The sequence below is a fragment of the Vidua chalybeata genome, chromosome 1, assembly GCF_026979565.1.
Source record: "Vidua chalybeata isolate OUT-0048 chromosome 1, bVidCha1 merged haplotype, whole genome shotgun sequence".
NCBI lineage: Eukaryota > Metazoa > Chordata > Aves > Passeriformes > Viduidae > Vidua > Vidua chalybeata.
Window position 1 is genome coordinate 78,592,604 of NC_071530.1, and position 19,386 is coordinate 78,611,989.

Sequence of the window (19,386 nt, forward strand, 5' to 3'; positions counted from 1 at the left end):
TTTTATCTTCATAATTTCATTGTTTGAGAATTCTACTCAATGTTTTTTCATATGTGAGCTTATCAATTCACACAATGTTTTGTTGTTGTTGAAAGTATACAACTTACTTTTAGCAACCTACTTTTGTCCAACTCTGTTCAAGAAAAAGAAGTGTGATTCAAATTGTGTTCTAAACAGGGTGGCTACACAAGGAAGTGAAGAACAACCCGAAGATGTCCTCATTAAAACTAAAGAAGCGTTGGTTTGTCTTGACACACAATTCTTTGGACTACTACAAGAGTTCGGAGAAAAATGCTTTGAAATTGGGTACACTGGTCCTGAACAGCCTCTGCTCAGTGGTCCCACCTGATGAAAAAATCTTCAAAGAAACAGGTAATTGCTCTTGTTCAAGTATGCCTTCTAGCATGCCTGCAAGTATGTCCTTCTAGCTAGTAGTGCAAGAAACAATGCATGAAAATATTTTAAATGGATTATTATGGGTGCAGTTCCATGAACAAATCCAGTTCCCAAGTCACTGAGGTGTTCTACAGAGTATTATTGGGTGAAAAACAAAGGTAGAGCAGTAAAATTTCTTCTCACCAACATTCAAATTATCACAGACTGACACTACTGCCAAGTTAATCTGAACACTTACGTTTGCACATCAAAGACCTAGGGAAAACATGGGTAGCAGTCTCCTCATACATTACTTTATGTGGAATTATGAGGGCCAACATTGGAGCAGGTATAAGGAGATGCAGAGTAAGAGTCCAGTTTGTGGTAACCTACATCCTACACCTGAGTCAGCTCCGCTGTGCATTTTCAGAACTGGTTTTCAACTCGGAAGCGTCTGTTTGCAAATGAGAAGTGACTGTTGACAGTCCTGTATTATCTCATTGGGGTCACTGACACTTCAAAGAGGCTTTCACTAGTGAAAGATGAAACACATTTCCTTTTACTGAATCTGTTTCATAAAGAGCCTATACAGTGATGCAGCCAGAGAATTTGAACTGAAATGCTCTTCCTGTTATAGTTTCCACTTCATTGGTGTAAAATTAAAGACAGAGGAGGTAGTTTGTGCTTTATGCCTGTTTTGACGTGTGCCACAGACTATGAAAGACTCTCGCATACAAAGCAAGTCTGTCTCAGATTTTCCTGTTACAGACAGGACTGGAGAAGTAGGGCCCACAAGCTACAAGGACCTAAGAGTACTCCACAGTATTAACAGTGTTGTCTTACAGTGATTTTTACTAAGATTACTGGGTAAAACAGGGAGCTGCACGATGCATAGTTGTAGTCTGAGGCTACTCCTAGGCTTCATTAAAGGAGAAAATCTCCTTTAATTCCACAGTATCTGTATTGTGATACTTAATAACTGGCACAACTTTAGTTCCTGAAAGACTACCAGCCTGATCTGGGATGCAGCACTGAGTGTCTGCTGGGCTGCAGCTTGTAATGATGACCAATTTTGCTGTTGTGCCAGGTTACTGGAATGTGACCGTGTATGGACGCAAACACTGTTACCGTCTCCATACGAAATTGCTTAATGAGGCGACCCGCTGGTCAAGTGCCATCCAGAATGTGATTGACACAAAGGCACCCATTGATACTCCAACTCAGCAGCTTATTCAAGATATTAAGGTAGGCACAAGCAGGATGGCGTGGGGTAAGAAAGAATGGTTCCTTAAATCATTGTTTTGGCTTTGCCATATTGGGTAATAAAGCAGAAAATTACGTTTTAATTACATAGTGACATGGACTAAAATTGTGAAACCTAAATGTCTTCTCTGACCTGATAAAGGAATTTCTGTCTAAACATTAGAAGAGCAAACTTTGATGTGCAGCTTGGAGGGCAAGAGGGATAACTTTTTTCCATTAAAATAGTAACAAGTTTTACTGGTTTGTGTAACTTGACAGGCTACACCTGGCAGTAGAGCACATTGTTCAGGTTCATCAGTTAGCAGATGTGTTTGGCTCTGTCCGCAGTGAGCAGCACACCACAATGAGGACTACACAGCTCTTCTGACTTTTTTTTTTTTTGTCATTATGGTTCTTTTCTTTTCTTACGATAGCATGGGCTAAGCATCTCATATCTCTGTGTGATGAGAAAAACATTCAATTAATGTTTACTGTTTTACAATCTCATTGGAGACAGTGCATGCATAGCCAGAGAATGTGCTACTGGAGCTTTTTGCTAATGTGCATTTATGAGAGGATGAGGATTCTCACAAGAGACCAAAGAAATAGGCAAGAGGGGAGAACTGCTACTGACCTTTTCCTTTAAAGAGTGCCACCTCTTCTCTCATGGAAAAGAAGTATTAAGTTCTCAGTTCCAAGATTATGAACGCTATTCTTCGGAGCAGGAGAAATATATGGAATTCAGGACTGATAGAAGACAGTGGTCACACATCTGTCAAACCTGGCCTAAGAAGAACAGTAAGAGCAGTATTTGGATGTGTAGAGTGGGTGCACCAGGTTTACAGCAGCACTTTGGACTATTTTGTTTGGTAGCTTGTACAGTTTCTAACTGAAAGGCCAATTAGTTATGCTGGAGAAATACTTTTAAGTAAAACTTTAATGCAGGTATCGTATTTCCCATTATGAATTACTGGAATAAAAATGAATATAAAATGAAAACACACTTCAGAAATTGTTATGATAGTTCATTTTGGTGTCTTGCAGCTCTGCTGTAGTTTGGTTTTTTTCTGCACAGATAAAGCAAGCCTGTCCAAGGCCTGAGATTGGCAGGTATTGAGCATTCATAGCCCACAGCATGCCATGGCAGCCACAGCACCCACAACTGGATTTTGCACCAAATAGTGTTGGTAAAACTGATTGCTCAGTTTTTTACAACCAACCTAAGGGCACAACACATTGCATTATTCTTAAAGCTGGACCCCAAAACCTCTTTTTTCTTCTTACCCCAATAGGAAAACTGCCTGAATGCTGATGTGGTTGAACAGATTTATAAGAGGAATCCCATTCTCCGTTACACTCATCATCCATTGCACTCACCATTACTGCCACTGCCATATGGGGACATCAATCTAAACTGTAAGTTTTCCAATAATAGAGCCACTTTTCCTTATGAAAGACTAAACCAGAGGATGGAATTTTTAAGTCTACAGTGAAGTAATGGTGGCAAAATACATGTTTATAATACAAATAGACAAGCTTCCCTGTTCTCTTTTGAGAGTAGCAGTTTGCTAGCAAAATGCCATAGGCTAGTGGTATTCCTTCAAGAGTGTTACAGAAGGGAAGGTTTCTATTTCTTTCAGCAATGCAGCTAAGACTGAGTTTGAAAAATCTAGCACTGAAATAAGCAACTAAACATGATTCAGTCAGTCCCCTTGAATCATATTCTTCTCTTCAAATTATTGTTGCTTCTTACCCTCTGCAGGAAGCTGCAGCTGCCACAGCTTCCAATTAACAGGTGTACATTTTATAAAATGGGAAAGGAAGCCTTATTTATGGGAAATAGCATTTAGGAGTGTACATGGTTTTAAAAAGTAATGCTTTGTTTAGTCCTGAAATTAGTGTAATCCTCTCTTTTAATATTCCAGATTAAAACACTAATTTAGAAGTCTCTTTTGAATGAATGGTTCAGAGTATTGATGACTGTGAACTTGGTGTCCTTAAAAAGGATTTGATTATCTTAGATTGCAACTGCATATTAAATAAGATATTACTCAGACCACAGGTTTCATCCTTTGGAGGAGGGTGAGAGGTTAATTTGGAGTGTGATATGGCACTTCAGCAGTGTGACTCGCTCTGAAAGAAAAATTCTCCATCACAAAAAAGCAATCAGTCAAGATACACCTTTTCAATTAAATTCGGAACAAATCTCAATAGCAAATAAGCTCATAAAATGAGTTTGCATCATACATTTGAAATGGAAAATACAGATTCTAATATCCTGCATAACAAGGGTCACAGAGTAGCATTAAGTGATTTCCACATTAAGGCTGAGTGCTTTTTCTTTCATATCTCATCTAAGCACATTTCTCCCAATATTTCTTTCGTAGTGCTGAAAGACAAAGGCTACACAACTCTGCAGGATGAAGCCATCAAGATATTTAATTCTTTACAGCAGTTGGAGTCTATGTCTGATCCCATCCCTATAATCCAAGGTATCCTCCAAACAGGACACGACTTAAGACCTCTCCGAGATGAGCTCTACTGTCAGCTCATCAAGCAAACCAATAAAGTGCCTAACCCTGGGAGCGTGGGGAACCTCTATAGTTGGCAAATACTCACCTGCATGAGTTGCACATTTCTGCCCAGTCGCAGCATCCTCAAATATCTCAAGTTTCATCTCAAAAGGTGAGAAGCTTTGGTCTACTAAAGCAGCACAACACACAACAGTGTTTAAGTATATAGAAGTGAGACTTCAAGTGGTATTCACTTAGTAAATTGGCTATGCCAAACAGTGAATCTAAAAACAAAATGTTATAGGAAAAGTGTGTATGAGTTGGTCTGGATCGAATTACACACATTTGAGGAATCAAGCAAAATGCCACAAAGTTGAATGCATGGTTCCTTAATGTTGGCAAAAGGGCTGCTTCCTATAACTGTATAAATGTAAATGACTTTCAGCCCATATCCCCAGGTCCCATTCTCAACTGTCCAAACTGTTAAAAATTCTTCATCCTGCTTACCTTAATTTTACGAGATATGCATCGTGCACATAAAAGAACAGTATTACATTTAAAGATGTATTTGAGGTACAAACCTATGATTGTAAATCTGATTTTAAAATATTAGTGAATGTTAAATAATAATAAATCATTGTTGTTAGTTTAGCATTAACCAGAATGTGGAGTTCCTCTTGCTATGATGCACTGGAGGAATGCAGAGTGTGTCATTAGGAAAGTTAGTCCACCAACAAACTCAATAATTAAAAAGCTTCATCTGTACTTGGAGTATGCCAGTTAAGCAGTGTACTGGATACAGAAATACTCTCAGGGGAAAAAAATTCTCAAATAAGCAAACTTCCCAGACTGGCAGCTTAAAGTAATAAGCTTTGTCTCACAGGGTTCGTGACCAGTTTCCAGGAACTGAAATGGAGAAATACGCACTTTTCACTTACGAATCTCTGAAGAAAACCAAATGCAGAGAGTTTGTGCCATCGCGAGATGAAATAGAAGCACTAATTGGCAGGCAGGAGATGACATCCACAGTTTACTGCCATGGTGGGGGCTCCTGTAAGATTACAATCAACTCACACACTACAGCTGGAGAGGTGAGAAGTGGTGACAGAATGTCTTTGTAACAAAATCAGCATGTCCCTTCACATGCCAGTCCCAGGCAGCAGTAGTGTGGTTACACTTTGGAAGCTCTGAGGCTCTCTCTGCCAGTCTCTCCTTTTTGGGAAGGAAAGGCTTACAGTGTTGTGCCCCCAGGACAGCTGTCCCTCCCCACAATAAGTTCTGGAGAAATCCCTGCTATAAAAACTTTGTGCTGCAGAGGCTTTCCCAGCTGTAGTTGCTTCTTACAGGAAGGATTACAGGAAACACTAAGCAATTAGGCAGAGAGCATTACTGGAGAAACTTTAGTAGACATCGGTGTGTATGAGAGCCAAGCTGCTTCCTAAAACTGGAAGACTCTTGCTGAGTTGGTGAAATACAGGGGGTTATGTCTGGCCGGGAGATAGCACATACCTATTCTGAAAGAATAAAAATTACAGTGGAATTTGACAACAATTAATAATGCTGATGAGGACAGCATTATTAAGCAAGCAAAAATTAATAATATTTTTAACCTAATGTAAAACCCTGTTCTAATTTTTTTTCAAAGTATCTGTCTTACTCTGTGGTACTGTTTTTCCATGCTATGGTTTTTTCATGTGCTGTTTTTCCATTAGGTGGTTGAAAAGTTAATTCGTGGCTTGGCCATGGAGGATAGCAGAAATATGTTTGCTTTGTTTGAATACAACGGAACTACTGATAAAGCAATTGAAAGCAGAACTATTGTAGCTGATGTCTTGGCAAAGTTTGAAAAGTGAGTGTACCTCTCCTTCTCTCTTCACTCTAATAAGTAGCAATTAAATAAATTTCCAATGTCAGTAATGCTGAATTTTCCCTTTGACTTGCTTGTTTGTGATGATGCAGCTGAATTATACACGTGGCCATTTCTGGAACAAAAGGATCTCTTTTTTTAGTTTCCTTAAAATAATTAATAGCCACTTGTGTTGGTTTTCTTCTGTCCTGACACCAGTAGAGTAATATTTCTCATCACTATTTCCACATTTTCTTCTCCACTACTACAAATTTTTCCACCGTCACTGGCAATGTGACTGTGAGAACTGAGCTCCAGGCAGTCACTGCCATTCTGACTATCTAACTTCACATGGAAGTCATCACAGTACAGCTCACAACTTTTCTCTTACCAGTAAAATTGAAACCACATTATAGCACTGCAGTAAGAAAATGCAATACAAGCCTAAATACCTGTTTGTCATCCTTACTTTTTATGCATGGCAATGGGCCCCCGTTATCCACATAAAAATGGGGAAAAAAGGAATGTTTTAAGTGTTATGCAGTTCTATAACAGGACTTAATAATGTCACTTTTATTATCACCTGACTTATCTAAAGTCAACATTTATTAAGAGAATATGGGTTAGAAACCTTTGACTTCAGAACTGAGCCAACATTTGCCCTTGACTTTGCTGTAGGCTCTAAATACACAGACACACATAAAGCAAAGTTCAGCTGATGCCTTGCTTAGATTCTGCAGGTGGCAATTTAGAAAAGAGTTTGATTTCACAGATCTGATCTCTCTTAACACAATGATGCAGGCTTGCTGCCACTGCTGAAGTTGGGGAGATGCACTGGAAGTTCTACTTCAAGCTCTACTGCTTCCTGGACACAGAAAACGTCCCAAAAGATAGCGTGGAATTTGCCTTTATGTTTGAGCAGGTAAAGAACAAAGATTCTGTTTTGAGACACTTTAAAGAGGAGGGGGAAGACGGTTCTAGGCAGCAAAGAGAGTGTTGTTATTTTGCTTCTGTTCAGCTGAATGCACTACTACTCAAGCATCAAGAGCAAAGGAAGCAGTTCAGTAGTCAAAATAGGCCTATCCTGACATAAGTGAAGCACATATGATTTTTCTAGTGTTATGTTTCTTACTTCTGCATTACTTGTGAATTGTTTTCTGTATAGTGGTAGAAAAATGAGTAACTGGATCTAAGCTGCATAAAAAAGAATAATACTTGCTTTTAATTTTCCTCTTCTTGAACTATTTTCTGAAGAAATTGTAAGAAATAAAATGAAAAAAGTGACTGGCAACAAATTAATTAATAAGAGATTCCTGCTGGAGCTCTACAGAACTAATTGAGCAATAGCCTTTTATCTTTTCAAAAACTGATTGTTTCATAAGTACCATAGTATAATAGTCCAGTCTCAGCAGTAAGACAGCTATGATAAACAGAAAACCACTTAGTGAACATGCTGAGCCCAGAATGAGGCTACACTGCAAAACATAAAATAAGTTAAATTGATTTCTGATGAAAATTAAATGCATCAGCAGCTGGATTTCTATTATATCAATCCCTGTAGTTGCTCAGAAACTCACTGATGGCTTTTATTATTGTTGATTGATCTTCTCCTGTTCTACTATATTGCAAATGATTAAAAATTCTTCCAGTAGTCAACTTCTTTCAGTGGACACTAGACACAGATAAAGATTTCTGTAGAGGGTTAAGATTTCTGTCTCTTTGCAACACCAAGACACTGACATTCTGTTGGTGAGCAACAAATGTGATCAAGAACTGACATACCTCAATTTTCGTACATATGAAGGGTTTTCCCCTTCTACGTCTTCCCTGTAATAGAGTATTTCTTCCTTGTTCAGTTTAAGTTTTAAGACACCATATTACACCACAAGTCTACCAAAAGTCTCCTTCCACAGCCTACTACTGTAGCTCAGCCCAGAACTGTTTATTGTTGGCTGAAGGATCTGGGCAATAGGTTGCCCTGGCTGGGCTTAGAGTCATGGCCAATCTGTCTGTCTGTTGTGACCTCTAGAGGAGTCCTCCAGTGCCTTCGTTAGGGAGGAAGTTCAAACATCAAGAAGAAAATCTCTGAGAACTCTGCATCCAATCTGCTACGTTACATTAATGGCTTAAGAAGCAGATTCAGGCAGTTTTCTGTATGAACAGCTAAAACAAGCACATTTGCTGAAGCAGATTGTTTTCATGTGGCATTCTGTGCTGACTAGTGTTTAGCCAAATACTTCATGTCTTGCCAAAACCAGTAGTATTTGTTATAAAGCATGACATTCAATCCCTACCAGCAATATTACAGCAATACCTTGAAGAGGTAACATTACATTCTAACATCAATTCTGTTCTGTTTTTTCTAATTATCTGCTTTTGATGTCTGACATCAACTTTTTTCAGACAATTATTAAAATTCCCTTTTGTCATCAGTTTTAACTCTGCAGTCTCCATTATTTTAAAGTCTGAATCCTTTAATGATCATAAGGCACTGAAGAAAATCCTTTAGTTCTTCCTCATTAAAATACTGTCCTTCCATTTCTAAAAGACAGCTCTTTCTTCTGCATGTGTAGAATCTCAGGTAAACAATTTTGCATGTTTAAAGGCACATTTTGTACACCTAAACAAACTGGTTGTTACTTAGGTGTGAGTTATCTCTGTCTGTTTACTGAACTTGCAATTCCTGGATCTCCAGACACGATGGGTGTTTGTTTCCTCTACTACTGTCATATGAAAGAAAACACCTAGCTGCTGCACATTTTCACATTCACATTTTGAATGAGTGTGCAGAGAGCAGGGATTTTGAAAGAGTCTTCTTGATTCAGAATCTCATCCCCAATGGTACAGAGCACTGCAATATGTAGATGTTGTACTATCTTGATTTGGGATCCATTGAAGATGTATTGTTTCCCCTCAGTAAAATTACAAAGCTGTCCTAGAGCTTGGCTTGTTTGGCTGGAAACATCGGTTTTCACAGCCAGGTTATTCATAGCAGTAAACAAAATAGGAGACCCGTTTCTTCCTAATGCCCTTGAACATAGATGGCTTCTCCGCAATCAGACGTTTAGATCCTGTTTTCTCCTCTTTACATTTTATTTTCCTTTTTCATAGTTCAGTTACTCTTAGATATGGGAGTTCACTAAAAGCTGTCCTAGTAAAAGTAATTCCCATTTAGCAGGTTTCTCAGTTGCCTTGCAGTTCTTCTGATAAACCCAGTTTTATCCAGCTTCAATTTGCCAAGAGATTTATCCCATTTAATTTATTTAATAGATCATTTATTTCAGGTCCTGGGTTGGCCTGGAAGTAAATTTACTCCCCATGTTTCTCGTATTTCGTTCAAAGACTGCTTTATAAAAAGTTACCTTTTTTTCCCCTTGATAGGCTCATGAAGCAGTGATTAAAGGACATTACCCTGCTCCTGAGGAAACCCTCCAGGTCCTTGCAGCTTTGCGTCTTCAGTACCTTCAGGGAGATTACACTGTGCACACCACCATACCAGAACTAGAGGAAGTCTATCCCTTGCAAAAGCTGAAATCTAGGATTACTCAGTCAACCAAAACATTTACTGCATCAGAGAAGGCTGAGAAGAAACGAGCCAGCTTTCTTGAAGGAACACTGCGGAGGAGTTTCCGAAGTGGCTCTGTCAGCAAACAGAAGGTTGAGGAGGATCAGATGTTAGACATGTGGGTCAAAGAGGAAATCTCAGCTTCCAGGACTAGTATTATTGACAAATGGAAAAAACTCCAGAGGATGAATCAGGAGCAGGCCATGGCAAAGTACATGGCTTTGATTAAGGAATGGCCTGGCTATGGTTCAACACTCTTTGACGTAGAGGTAAGACCATATGAACATTCAAACCACAGCTTACACTGTATAGGTGATGATTTCATTCCAGAGCAGTGAAACCATAAATACAATATCACAATGCTCAGACAGCTGATGTGATAAACTCTGAGCTATTAAAAACCTACTCCCTTTAGCAAGAACTGTAGCTATTTAAATCCACCAGTTAACCCTAAAATAGAGGGACAGAATGCTATTCTGACAGGTTGCAAACAAGTATAAGAAGTATAAAAGGCTACATTTAAAGAGAGACAAGCAGTATGCACTTTTTAACAAATGGTTACAGACAAAAACATCAACAGTAAGTGTTGTGTGGCTCCCACTGTTCCCCTGCTGTTAATTTACATTTTTTTCTCTAGTGTAAAGAAGGGGGATTCCCACAGGAGTTGTGGCTTGGAGTCAGCGCTGATGCAGTTTCTGTCTACAAGCGTGGGGAAGGAAGGCCTCTGGAGGTGTTCCAGTATGAACATATCTTGTCATTTGGTGCTCCACTTGCCAACACGTACAAGATCGTGGTGGATGAAAGAGAACTGCTTTTTGAAACTAGCGAGGTAAGAGCAAGGTAGTTTTGTTATTGTGGTCTTCCTGTTCTCATAGCCAGGCCGCTTAGTAATTCAAGTGATGGCTGCAAATGTTAGAGATTTGTTCAAGATCCCTGTAAAGCTAAAGGGAAGATAGAATTAGATGGAGAGAAGTGCTGAGTATTTTTATTTCTTTAGCTGCAAAAGGGTTTTGTTGAAAGCTTGACAGTTTTTATACTGTTAGTGTCCAAAGAAATTCATTCATTTACTGGTACCTTACTAAGAACTGTGCTCTTCATACTCTTGGCAGGTGGTTGACATTGCAAAGCTGATGAAAGCTTACATCAGTATGATCGTGAAAAAACGCTACAGCACCTCTCGATCCGTGAGTAGTCATGGAAGTCAAGGCAGCTCCAGGTGAAAACAAAACCAGTTCTACTGCACCCTAAATAGAATATATCACTCCTTGGCCTCAGAACAACCTGGGGACATCGATCACCTTTGTTGACAAGCTAACCGAGAACCAGAGTTTCAACGGAAAATATCTTCAAACAATGTTTTAGAAAGACCACAGGGGAGTAGGGGAAAATCAGCTGAAATAGTCACATACTAGAACTGCTGGCTCATTCAAAACTTTCCAAAGCATTATTACCTTCTGTTGATGTAACAAATGCCTTAAGACTTGATCCACTGCAATACAAGCAGTAATAAGTGCCTTACAATATTAAGCCTAACTTGTATTGACCTAAAATTGCTGATAAAAGCCAAGAGGATTTCCTTTGTCCTTTCAGAACACTGAAAACAAAGTTATATTCATCCATTCTGCACTAATCTACTGGCCTGTATACAGGTGGGAAGGGAGAGGGAAGAAGAGCAAGGTATATTTTTTGGAGCGCTGCTGGCAGCTTTCCTGATGGACGCCAACACTTTGTTTCCCCTTGCTTCCATGGATGTGCACACTGTGTATGTGTATTTGAGCTGTCAGTAAAATTTGACAAATTTTATTCTGTTTCACAAGTCTTTTGAAGCAAAGGGAATAAGTATGTGCAATGGTGTAAACAGTCTTTCTGTACATTTTAATAGTTCAGAGTTATAGTTGTTGCAATTGTATGGTTACTTTATAAGCAGTTTTATTAACAAGTAAATTCCAAAATTTTCATACACTGATTTTACTTTTGCAAATATGTATTACCATATAACTAGCAGAAGTCTGCATTCTGTATCTGCTGTATGATAAAGAGAGATGTAGCTGAGAATATTTATAGACTACCCTAATATGGAAATACAGTTATCAGTTCAATTCTCCATAATGTCAGCTTAAGTTTTTAATATTAATTTTTACTTTGAAAGACATCACTGTTTTATACTTCTGGCTGGACTCCTCAACCCAGACTGACTGCCAAAGGCCAGAGCCCTTCAGAGTTGACTAGAGAAGGCAACGTTATACAATGCAACTGCTTTAATATTTTACCTGGTTGCCTGATGAAGGTTCTTGACAGTACCCTGTAAATAAATTGGGGAATATCAGCTAATAATAATTTGATTTTGGACCTTTATTTTTGTACAGAAATACTGTAATATAAGGCAAAACTTTGTTCAAAGGTATCTTTTTGTCCACAGGAAAAAAAAAAAAAGAGACCTGAAAAACCTTACTGTTGTAAAAAACCTCAGCCTTTAAGGAATCATGCCTACTTACTGGGAAAAAAAAAAAAGTCCAGCAATAAAGAAAATATATGTAATGTGCTCTGTTTCTATTTCCTACCGAGTCAGACTTGCAACAAAACTTTAATTTCCTGTCTTCTCCGGAGGCAAGCCTACTGCACAGGCTGTGTGTGTGCGCTTTTGCCTGTGTGTAAAGAAGCTCAGAGAAGTCTCTGCACATCATCATGATCAGTAATTGGTTAACAACCCAGGAATACACATTATGACAGTCTTGTACAGGGTCACAGTCTTGAGAAGCAGGCACCACTACCTAATTAATTTGCCTCCTGACTGACTTCTGGATGCCGTCAACCATTGGGAGGGATGTTTGCTCTTGGTCAGTACACAGAAGTGCTTGTCACTACATCACTGTAATTAAGAGCTTCTCTTCATTCATGCCAAGCCTATCAACCTGCCATGCAATTCTTAGTCCAATAACTGTTACTGAGGCAAAGAGAAAAAAATCCATAATTGTCGATACTCAACAAATGCACAGATTATCAAAATAAATACAGCATAATAGACACATGTGAGTTTGGAAGTGGAATACCTGTCCACGTGCTTGGAACTGACCCCAGTTGTGGAACTGCCACTCATTCCCCCTCTGGAAGATGGGGGTTGCCCCAGGTGGTTGCACCAACTCTGTCAAAAACCCTCCAGAGCACACATTGGATTCCCACAGCCTGGGACTGCACCTGGTGGAATACAGCCACACCAAGGAGAGCCCAGGAGCCCATGAGCCAGGCACCCTGCAAGAGCACAGGGCTGAGCAGAAACCATGCAGTCAGGCCTAGGAACAGTGTCAGCTGCAATAGAAGTAAAATTGCATAGCTTCATCTTAGTATGCCCTTAAATCATAAAATTGCAGAATGGTTTGGGTTGGAAGGGATCTTAAAGATCATTTAGTTCCAGTCCCCTTGATGTGGGCAGGGACACCTTCCACTGGACCAGGTTGCTCAGGGCTCCATCCAGCCTGGCCTTGAACACTTCCAAAGATGGGGCATCCACAGCTTCTCTGGGCACCCTGTGCCAGTGCCTCACCACTCTCACAGTAAAGAATTTCTAATATCCAATCTAAACCTTCCCTCTCTCAGTTGAAGCAATTTCCCCTTGCTCTATCATTACATGCCCTTATATAAACTCCTGCTCCAGCTCTCTTGTAGTCCCCTTTAGGTACTGGAAGGCTGCTCCAAAGCTTCCCTGGAGCCTTTACCAGATAGAATGACCCCAACTCTTCCCAGGCTGTCTTCATAAAAGAGGTGTTCTGTCCCATGTTAGATATAGGAGGACAATCCCTTGTATCCATCAAGTTGTCACTGTAAGCCCCCTCCTGATAGTTGAGCAGATGTATGCAGATATTGTCCCCCTAATCATCTTTGTGGCTCTCCTCTGGACTTAGCTGGCCATGCTTCAATTCCTCCTACATCGTCAGGCTTCTGTCTAGCACTTTCCCTGTGCGTCATAATACAATACAACCATTTGTCAGGGCACCAGAATTCTTAATAAACTTAATTACAGAAGCTACGCAGAGGAAATTGCTTTACCCCAGAAGTGTTGCATCAGAAAGCTAGGTTTCAAGCACCACATTTCTGAGTCATTACACGTACTCACAGGTCTGCACCAGCTCAAATGCTCAACACAGGCACGTTGTTGCCTGCCAGTCATGCTGGCCCAAGTCCATTTTGCAGAAACATGGCCAGAACAGTGTCTGCTTTTCAATGCTCTGACTCTTTCTCACAGCACAAGCACTCCACAGCACTCCACATCATTTACGACTCTGTGAAGTAAGTACAAAAGGGTACCAACCACATATGACAGCATTGTCCTGAATAAAACTAATCCACTTTGTGGAGCCCAGCCTTATAAAGTCACTGCATTTCATTCCACAACCTCCCATAATACCACAACAGACACAAGGCCTTTGGTGCAATGCAAAAACTCCCCATGCCACAACAGCCTTGGGAAAGCCAGCAGAAGAGGGCAGCAGCGATCCAAGGAAGTGAACTATACACCGAGTGGTTCCACCTGTAGTATGAATTTACCTGGTCTTTATCAGGAATTTGGGGTAGGAGAGAGAACAGGGAGGGAGCCTTCTCATTATTCTTGCTCTCCATGTGTCACAAATTGCTCAAATCACCAGCTAAAAGGTACCAGCAAAAGCAGGTTTAATATTAAAGTGTGACAAAATTTGTTTAAAGGTTTGCCCTACTGCTTACTAGATGGTTAAAGAACACAGAGAAAAATTAGACCAAAATCTAAAATCAATCAATATAAATCTAAAATCTACCAAAAGTAACTTACATGGAGGCTGGAGATGGAAAAAGGGTGAGAATGGGAAAGGATAAGGATAAAAAGGAATGAGGGAGACCCACCTATTGAGTCACAAGGTTCAGAGTGGACCCCTTTGCCAAACTTAGTTCCAGAAGAGACCAGTGGTTTAGGCCTAAAGGTTTAAACCACACTTAACAGCACTTAATTGATAACCTAATTCAAACAATTTTAAGAAAGATTCTACAGAATTTACTACAAGTATGACAGTAACTCACTGGCCTCACTTACTTATTAATCTAAAATATTTAAGAATGTAAGAGACCAATATTCATGGTAAATTTTCTATGGCATATTCAGACTTGCACGCAAACAAACCTAAAGGAGTTGTACCTGTGAAAAATTCCCCTTGAGTTCAGCTCATGTTGGATGCCATTGCACCTTTTCAAAGGGGCAAAGGGTTGATCCTCAAGCAGTGGGTGTATCATCCAAGGGCTGTCAGTGGTTCCAAGTATAGCAAATTTGAGAGTTCACTAGCCCTGAGAGGCCCCACTCAGAAAGAGGCTGCTGATTGCAGCCTGCTGTGGTCCTGGGGAGTTCACAGGGTCTCAGTTAGGACTGATGTTTATGGGGTTGCCTTAAGAGATCTGCCTTAAGTCATAGTAATTTTCCATCCTGGCAGCAGTTCAGGTCAGTACTTTCTTTGAAAGTTTGATAACAAAAACATTGTTCCACTTGGGTTGTTATTCAGGCAGGAAAAATAATTTTCTAAGGGTGTTTGTTAAAAAGCAGGAGCTCATCAGACAGCCCAAGTTCCTGGGAACAGTGTTTCTGATGAGCTCAAGAGGAGTTTAGCCCAGGTGTTATTTCCTTTTTCTTGCATAAAAAGTAATTTTTCCTTTGCTCCCTGACACCCACACACATCTCCTTGGGCAGACAGGAATCACACTTCTGATATTTATCAGCTGACCAACAATAAGGGGGACAGGAACAGGGATAGGGCCAGACCTGCTAGAGGTTTAGGAAAGGGGAGAACTATAGTAACCAATCTAGCAGCAAAAGGAGGCTTAAGAGGCGATACTTCAATTAAGCACAAGCAGACAAATGGACAGCCACTAGGCAGGACTATGGGGTATCCCTCTGCACCCCCACTGGGATATTAAACACTTCTGTTAAATGTCTGTACCCCAACATGCAGTGGGGGAAACAAGCAGGAGAAGTGAGAGCTCTATGTGCAGTCACAAGGCTTTGGCCTCACTGCAGTTACAGAGATGTGGTGGGATAACTCCCACAGTGGAATGTTGCCAAGAAGGGCTACACTGTTTAGGAGAGACAGACTAGGAAGGCATGGTGGTGGAGCTGCCCTCTCAGTGAGGCAACACTTAGAACTCTGTCTTGGGGTGGATGATGAGCAAGTCGGGAGCTTATGGGTCAGGATAAAAGGGCAGATGTGTAAGGTTGACACTCCGAGTGTTTGCTCCAGGTTGCCTGACTGGGAGGACAAAGTGGGTTATCCCTTCTACAGGCAATTACAGCAGCCTCAAAGTCATGGACTCTTGTTCATGTGGGGGACTTCAACCACCCTGACATCTGCTGGAAAGCTACACAGCAAAGCACAAACAGACCAGGGGGGTCCTGGAAAGCACTGATGAGAACTTCCTGCCACAGGTAGTGGAGGATCCAACAAGGAACAATGAGCTGCTCAATTCATAAACAAACAGGGAAAGACTTGTTGGAGATGTGAAGGTTGGGTGCAGCCTCGGCTGTTGCGGCCATGAGCTAGTGGGGTTCAGCAACAGGAGAGGAGGAAGCAGGGCAGCAAGTGGACTTCAGAAGAGCTAACTTTAGCTCAGGGACCTTCTTGGAAGAATCCCATAGGAACAGGCCTTGCAGGGAAGAGGGGTCCAAGAGAGTTGGTCAATATTCAAGGATCACTTCCTCCAGGCTCAAGAACAATGCATCCTGATAAGCGAGAAGTCAGGCAAAGGGAGCAACACACCTGTTGGATGAAAAAAGAACTGCTGTCATTACTTATGCATACATGGGAACTATACATGAGATGAAAGCAGGGTCAGGCCACTTTGTATACAGAGCGGTTGTCAGAGTAAGCAGAAATGAGGCAAGGAAAGTCAAGGCCCACCCAGAATTAAATCTGGCCAAGGATGTCAAGGAAAAGAAGGGCTTTTTCAAATACATCAAAAACAAACGGAAACCAAAGGATTATGTGGGACTGTTACTAAATGGAGGGGGGTCCCTGCTGAATGCCTTCTTTGCATCAATCTTCACTGACAAGATCAGCCCTCAGGGACCTCTCACCCTGGAGACAAGGGCAAATGAACATCAGGAGGAAGACCTTCCCTTAGTCAGGGAGGATTTGGTCAGAGAACACTTAGGCAAACTTGACATCCACAAGTCCATAGGCCTTGATGAGATGCATCCGTGCATCCTGAGAGAGTAGGTGGACATCATAGCAAGGCCACTAACGATCACCTTTGAAAGGTTATGGAGATCAGGAGAGGTGCCTGAGGGCTGAAAGAAAGCAAAGATCACCCCAGTCTTAAAAAAAGACAAAAGAAGGACTCAGGGAACTACCAGCCAGCAGCCTCACTTCAATCCATGGAAAGGTGATGGTGTGCCTAATTCTGAAGTGACAAAACAAAGCTGGGAGAAGTGGCCAATACCCCAGAACACCGTGCAGCTTTTCAGAAGGACCTCAACAGGCTGCAGAGAGGGACAAAGAACTGCCTGAAATTTAACAAGGGCAAATGCAGGGTCCTGCCCCTGGAGAACAATAACCTTATGCACCAGGACATGCTGGGGCCCGACCTGCTGGAAAGCAGCTCTGTGGAGAAGGACCTGTGAGTCCTCATGGACAAGAAACTGTCCATGGGGTGCATTAAAAATAGCATTGCAAGCAGGTTGAGGGAGGTGATCCTGCCCCCCTGCTCAGCCCTGGTGAGGCCATATCTGGAGTGCTGTGTCCAGTTCTGGGCTCCTCAGTACAAGAGAGACATGGAGCTCCTGGAGCAGGTCCAGAAGAGGGTGAAAAAGATTATTCTTTTAATCTGTTGATGACTGGAGCATCTCTGTTATGAGGAAAGGCTGAGGCAATTGGGCCTGATCAGCCTTGAGAAGAGAACTGAGGTGGAGTCTTATCAATGTTGATAAGTATCTGAAGGGAGAGTGTCAAGAGGATGGAGTCAGGCTCTTGTACGCGCCAAGCCATAGGACAAGAGGCAGAAACTGATGCACAGGAAGTTCCACCTGAACATGAGGAAGGACTTCTTTATGGTACAGGTGCCAGAGAACTGGGGCAGATTGCCCAGAGAGGTTGTAGAGTCTCTCTTACTGAAGATATTCAAGAATTGTCTGGACACAATCCTGTGCCATGTGCTCTGGGGAACAGGGATGACCCAGTTGGACCAGATGACCCAGTGTGGTCCCTTCCAACCTGATCCATCCTGTCACTCTGTGAAACATCCTGTCATTTGAATGCGTTAGAGTTAAGCAATAGTAGGTTCTGATGAAATTCCATCTTCAAGTCCTGTTTTTTTTCAATCATAAGGAAGGCTCTTGCATGCACTCTGCACAATTCCATATAAAGGAGACTATCTCTTCTGCATTCTGAAAGACATTTCCCTTTTTTCTTACACCCTGCCTTCTGAAAGAGTATTTCCCCATCCATTTTACCACATTCAGATGTCTAGGTACAGTGCCAGTATCCAGGCATTTCTCCCACTAGGAACTTCTAGTTTACTAAACCTAACATTGCACCTAATGTTTTTACTTAGATCACTCTTTCTACAAAAAAAAGCCAAAATGTCCAAACTTGCTGATTCATAGTAATTTTGATTCTTCCTTGACAATGACAACTCCAGTACGAGCTTGCCCGTTTCATAAACTCTAAATAAATGCTAGATTCAAAAATGTTGCTGGCCTGCTTGGCCTGCTCTCACGTGAAGTTGATTGAAGAATGGAGCTAAACCTATAAAGTCATTATCAACTCTCCACCACACATAATCAAACAGGTAATGCCATCTAAGAGATTACAGTAATTAGCTCCAAAATTAGATCCATGAAAATCAATTATTCCTACTGATCTTCTACATGATATGATTACACAGACAGGAAGATCAGCACAGTTTGGTGTTAAACGCCTATAAATTGTTGCATAAATATTTTATGAGATTGCTGTACAGTACTGTTTCTGGGCTAAGAACACTTGTTTTAAGTGGCTTAACTGGGTTTGACCATAGCTGTTGAGCCATACATTTTCTCCTGTAAACTCCCTTGTTCCAAGTCCTAAACAGTTACATCAGAAATGCTATTCTTTCTAATAACTCAAGACATATAAATAATTGCTAAAATAAGTGTATATAATTGCTACATTAGCACAACTCTATAAAACCAGGATTCAGAAGCAAACAACACTGCATTTGAGCATGCAATATTTACTACTGTCCTCGCACACTTTTACTAAACAAAAAGTAATATCTGATGTGGGAGATACTAGAGCTCCCTGATCATCATATCTATTACAGAAAATATAAAATTGAAGCATTTTTCTTCCATATATTAATTCATTGTTGAGTTCTAGTCTTAAAGCTTTGAGTTCATAGGCACTAAGCATAACCTCTAGAAGTAAGAGAAAAAGTCCCAAACACTAGCATTTTTGAATAAGAAGGAGCATCAACACTCATATATTTTTGTCACTTGTGTTAAATTTTTCATCTTATGCCTTCTGGTATTATGCACCTTGTATTGGGTTTGCATGGCAAGGTGCTGGTAGTGGCAAGGGGAAGAAGGAGGGGAACTACAGGGGTGGCTTCTGTGAAAAGCTGCCAGAAGCTTTCCCTGTGTCTGCAGAGCCAATGCCTGCCAGCTCCAATGCAGACCTGCTGCTGGCCAAGGCCGAGCACATCAGTGATGGTGATGGTACCTCTGGGATAATACATGTAAGAAGGAGAAAAAAACTGCTGTGCAACAACAGGTGGGAGACAGGAATGAGAACATGTTGGAGAAACAACCTTGCTGACACCAAGGTCAGTGAAGAAGGAAGGGAGGAGGTGCTCCAGGC

At 41.0% G+C, this 19,386-nt stretch overlaps 1 protein-coding gene across 1 annotated transcript in view; it reads left to right on the forward strand.

The window, feature by feature from the left end:
- The window catches only part of MYO10 (myosin X), a 163,235-nt gene extending 151,156 nt beyond the window's left edge, over positions 1–12,079 (forward strand). Inside the window, exons 32-41 of the mRNA XM_053942574.1 lie at positions 178–372; positions 1,463–1,620; positions 2,910–3,033; positions 4,005–4,302; positions 5,014–5,221; positions 5,843–5,979; positions 6,778–6,898; positions 9,358–9,810; positions 10,179–10,370; positions 10,651–12,079. Of these exons, the coding sequence (XP_053798549.1) occupies positions 178–372; positions 1,463–1,620; positions 2,910–3,033; positions 4,005–4,302; positions 5,014–5,221; positions 5,843–5,979; positions 6,778–6,898; positions 9,358–9,810; positions 10,179–10,370; positions 10,651–10,761 (1,997 nt within the window). The 3' untranslated portion in view covers positions 10,762–12,079. The remainder of the gene's footprint in view (positions 1–177; positions 373–1,462; positions 1,621–2,909; positions 3,034–4,004; positions 4,303–5,013; positions 5,222–5,842; positions 5,980–6,777; positions 6,899–9,357; positions 9,811–10,178; positions 10,371–10,650) is intronic.
- The last annotated feature ends 7,307 nt before the right edge of the window (positions 12,080–19,386 follow it).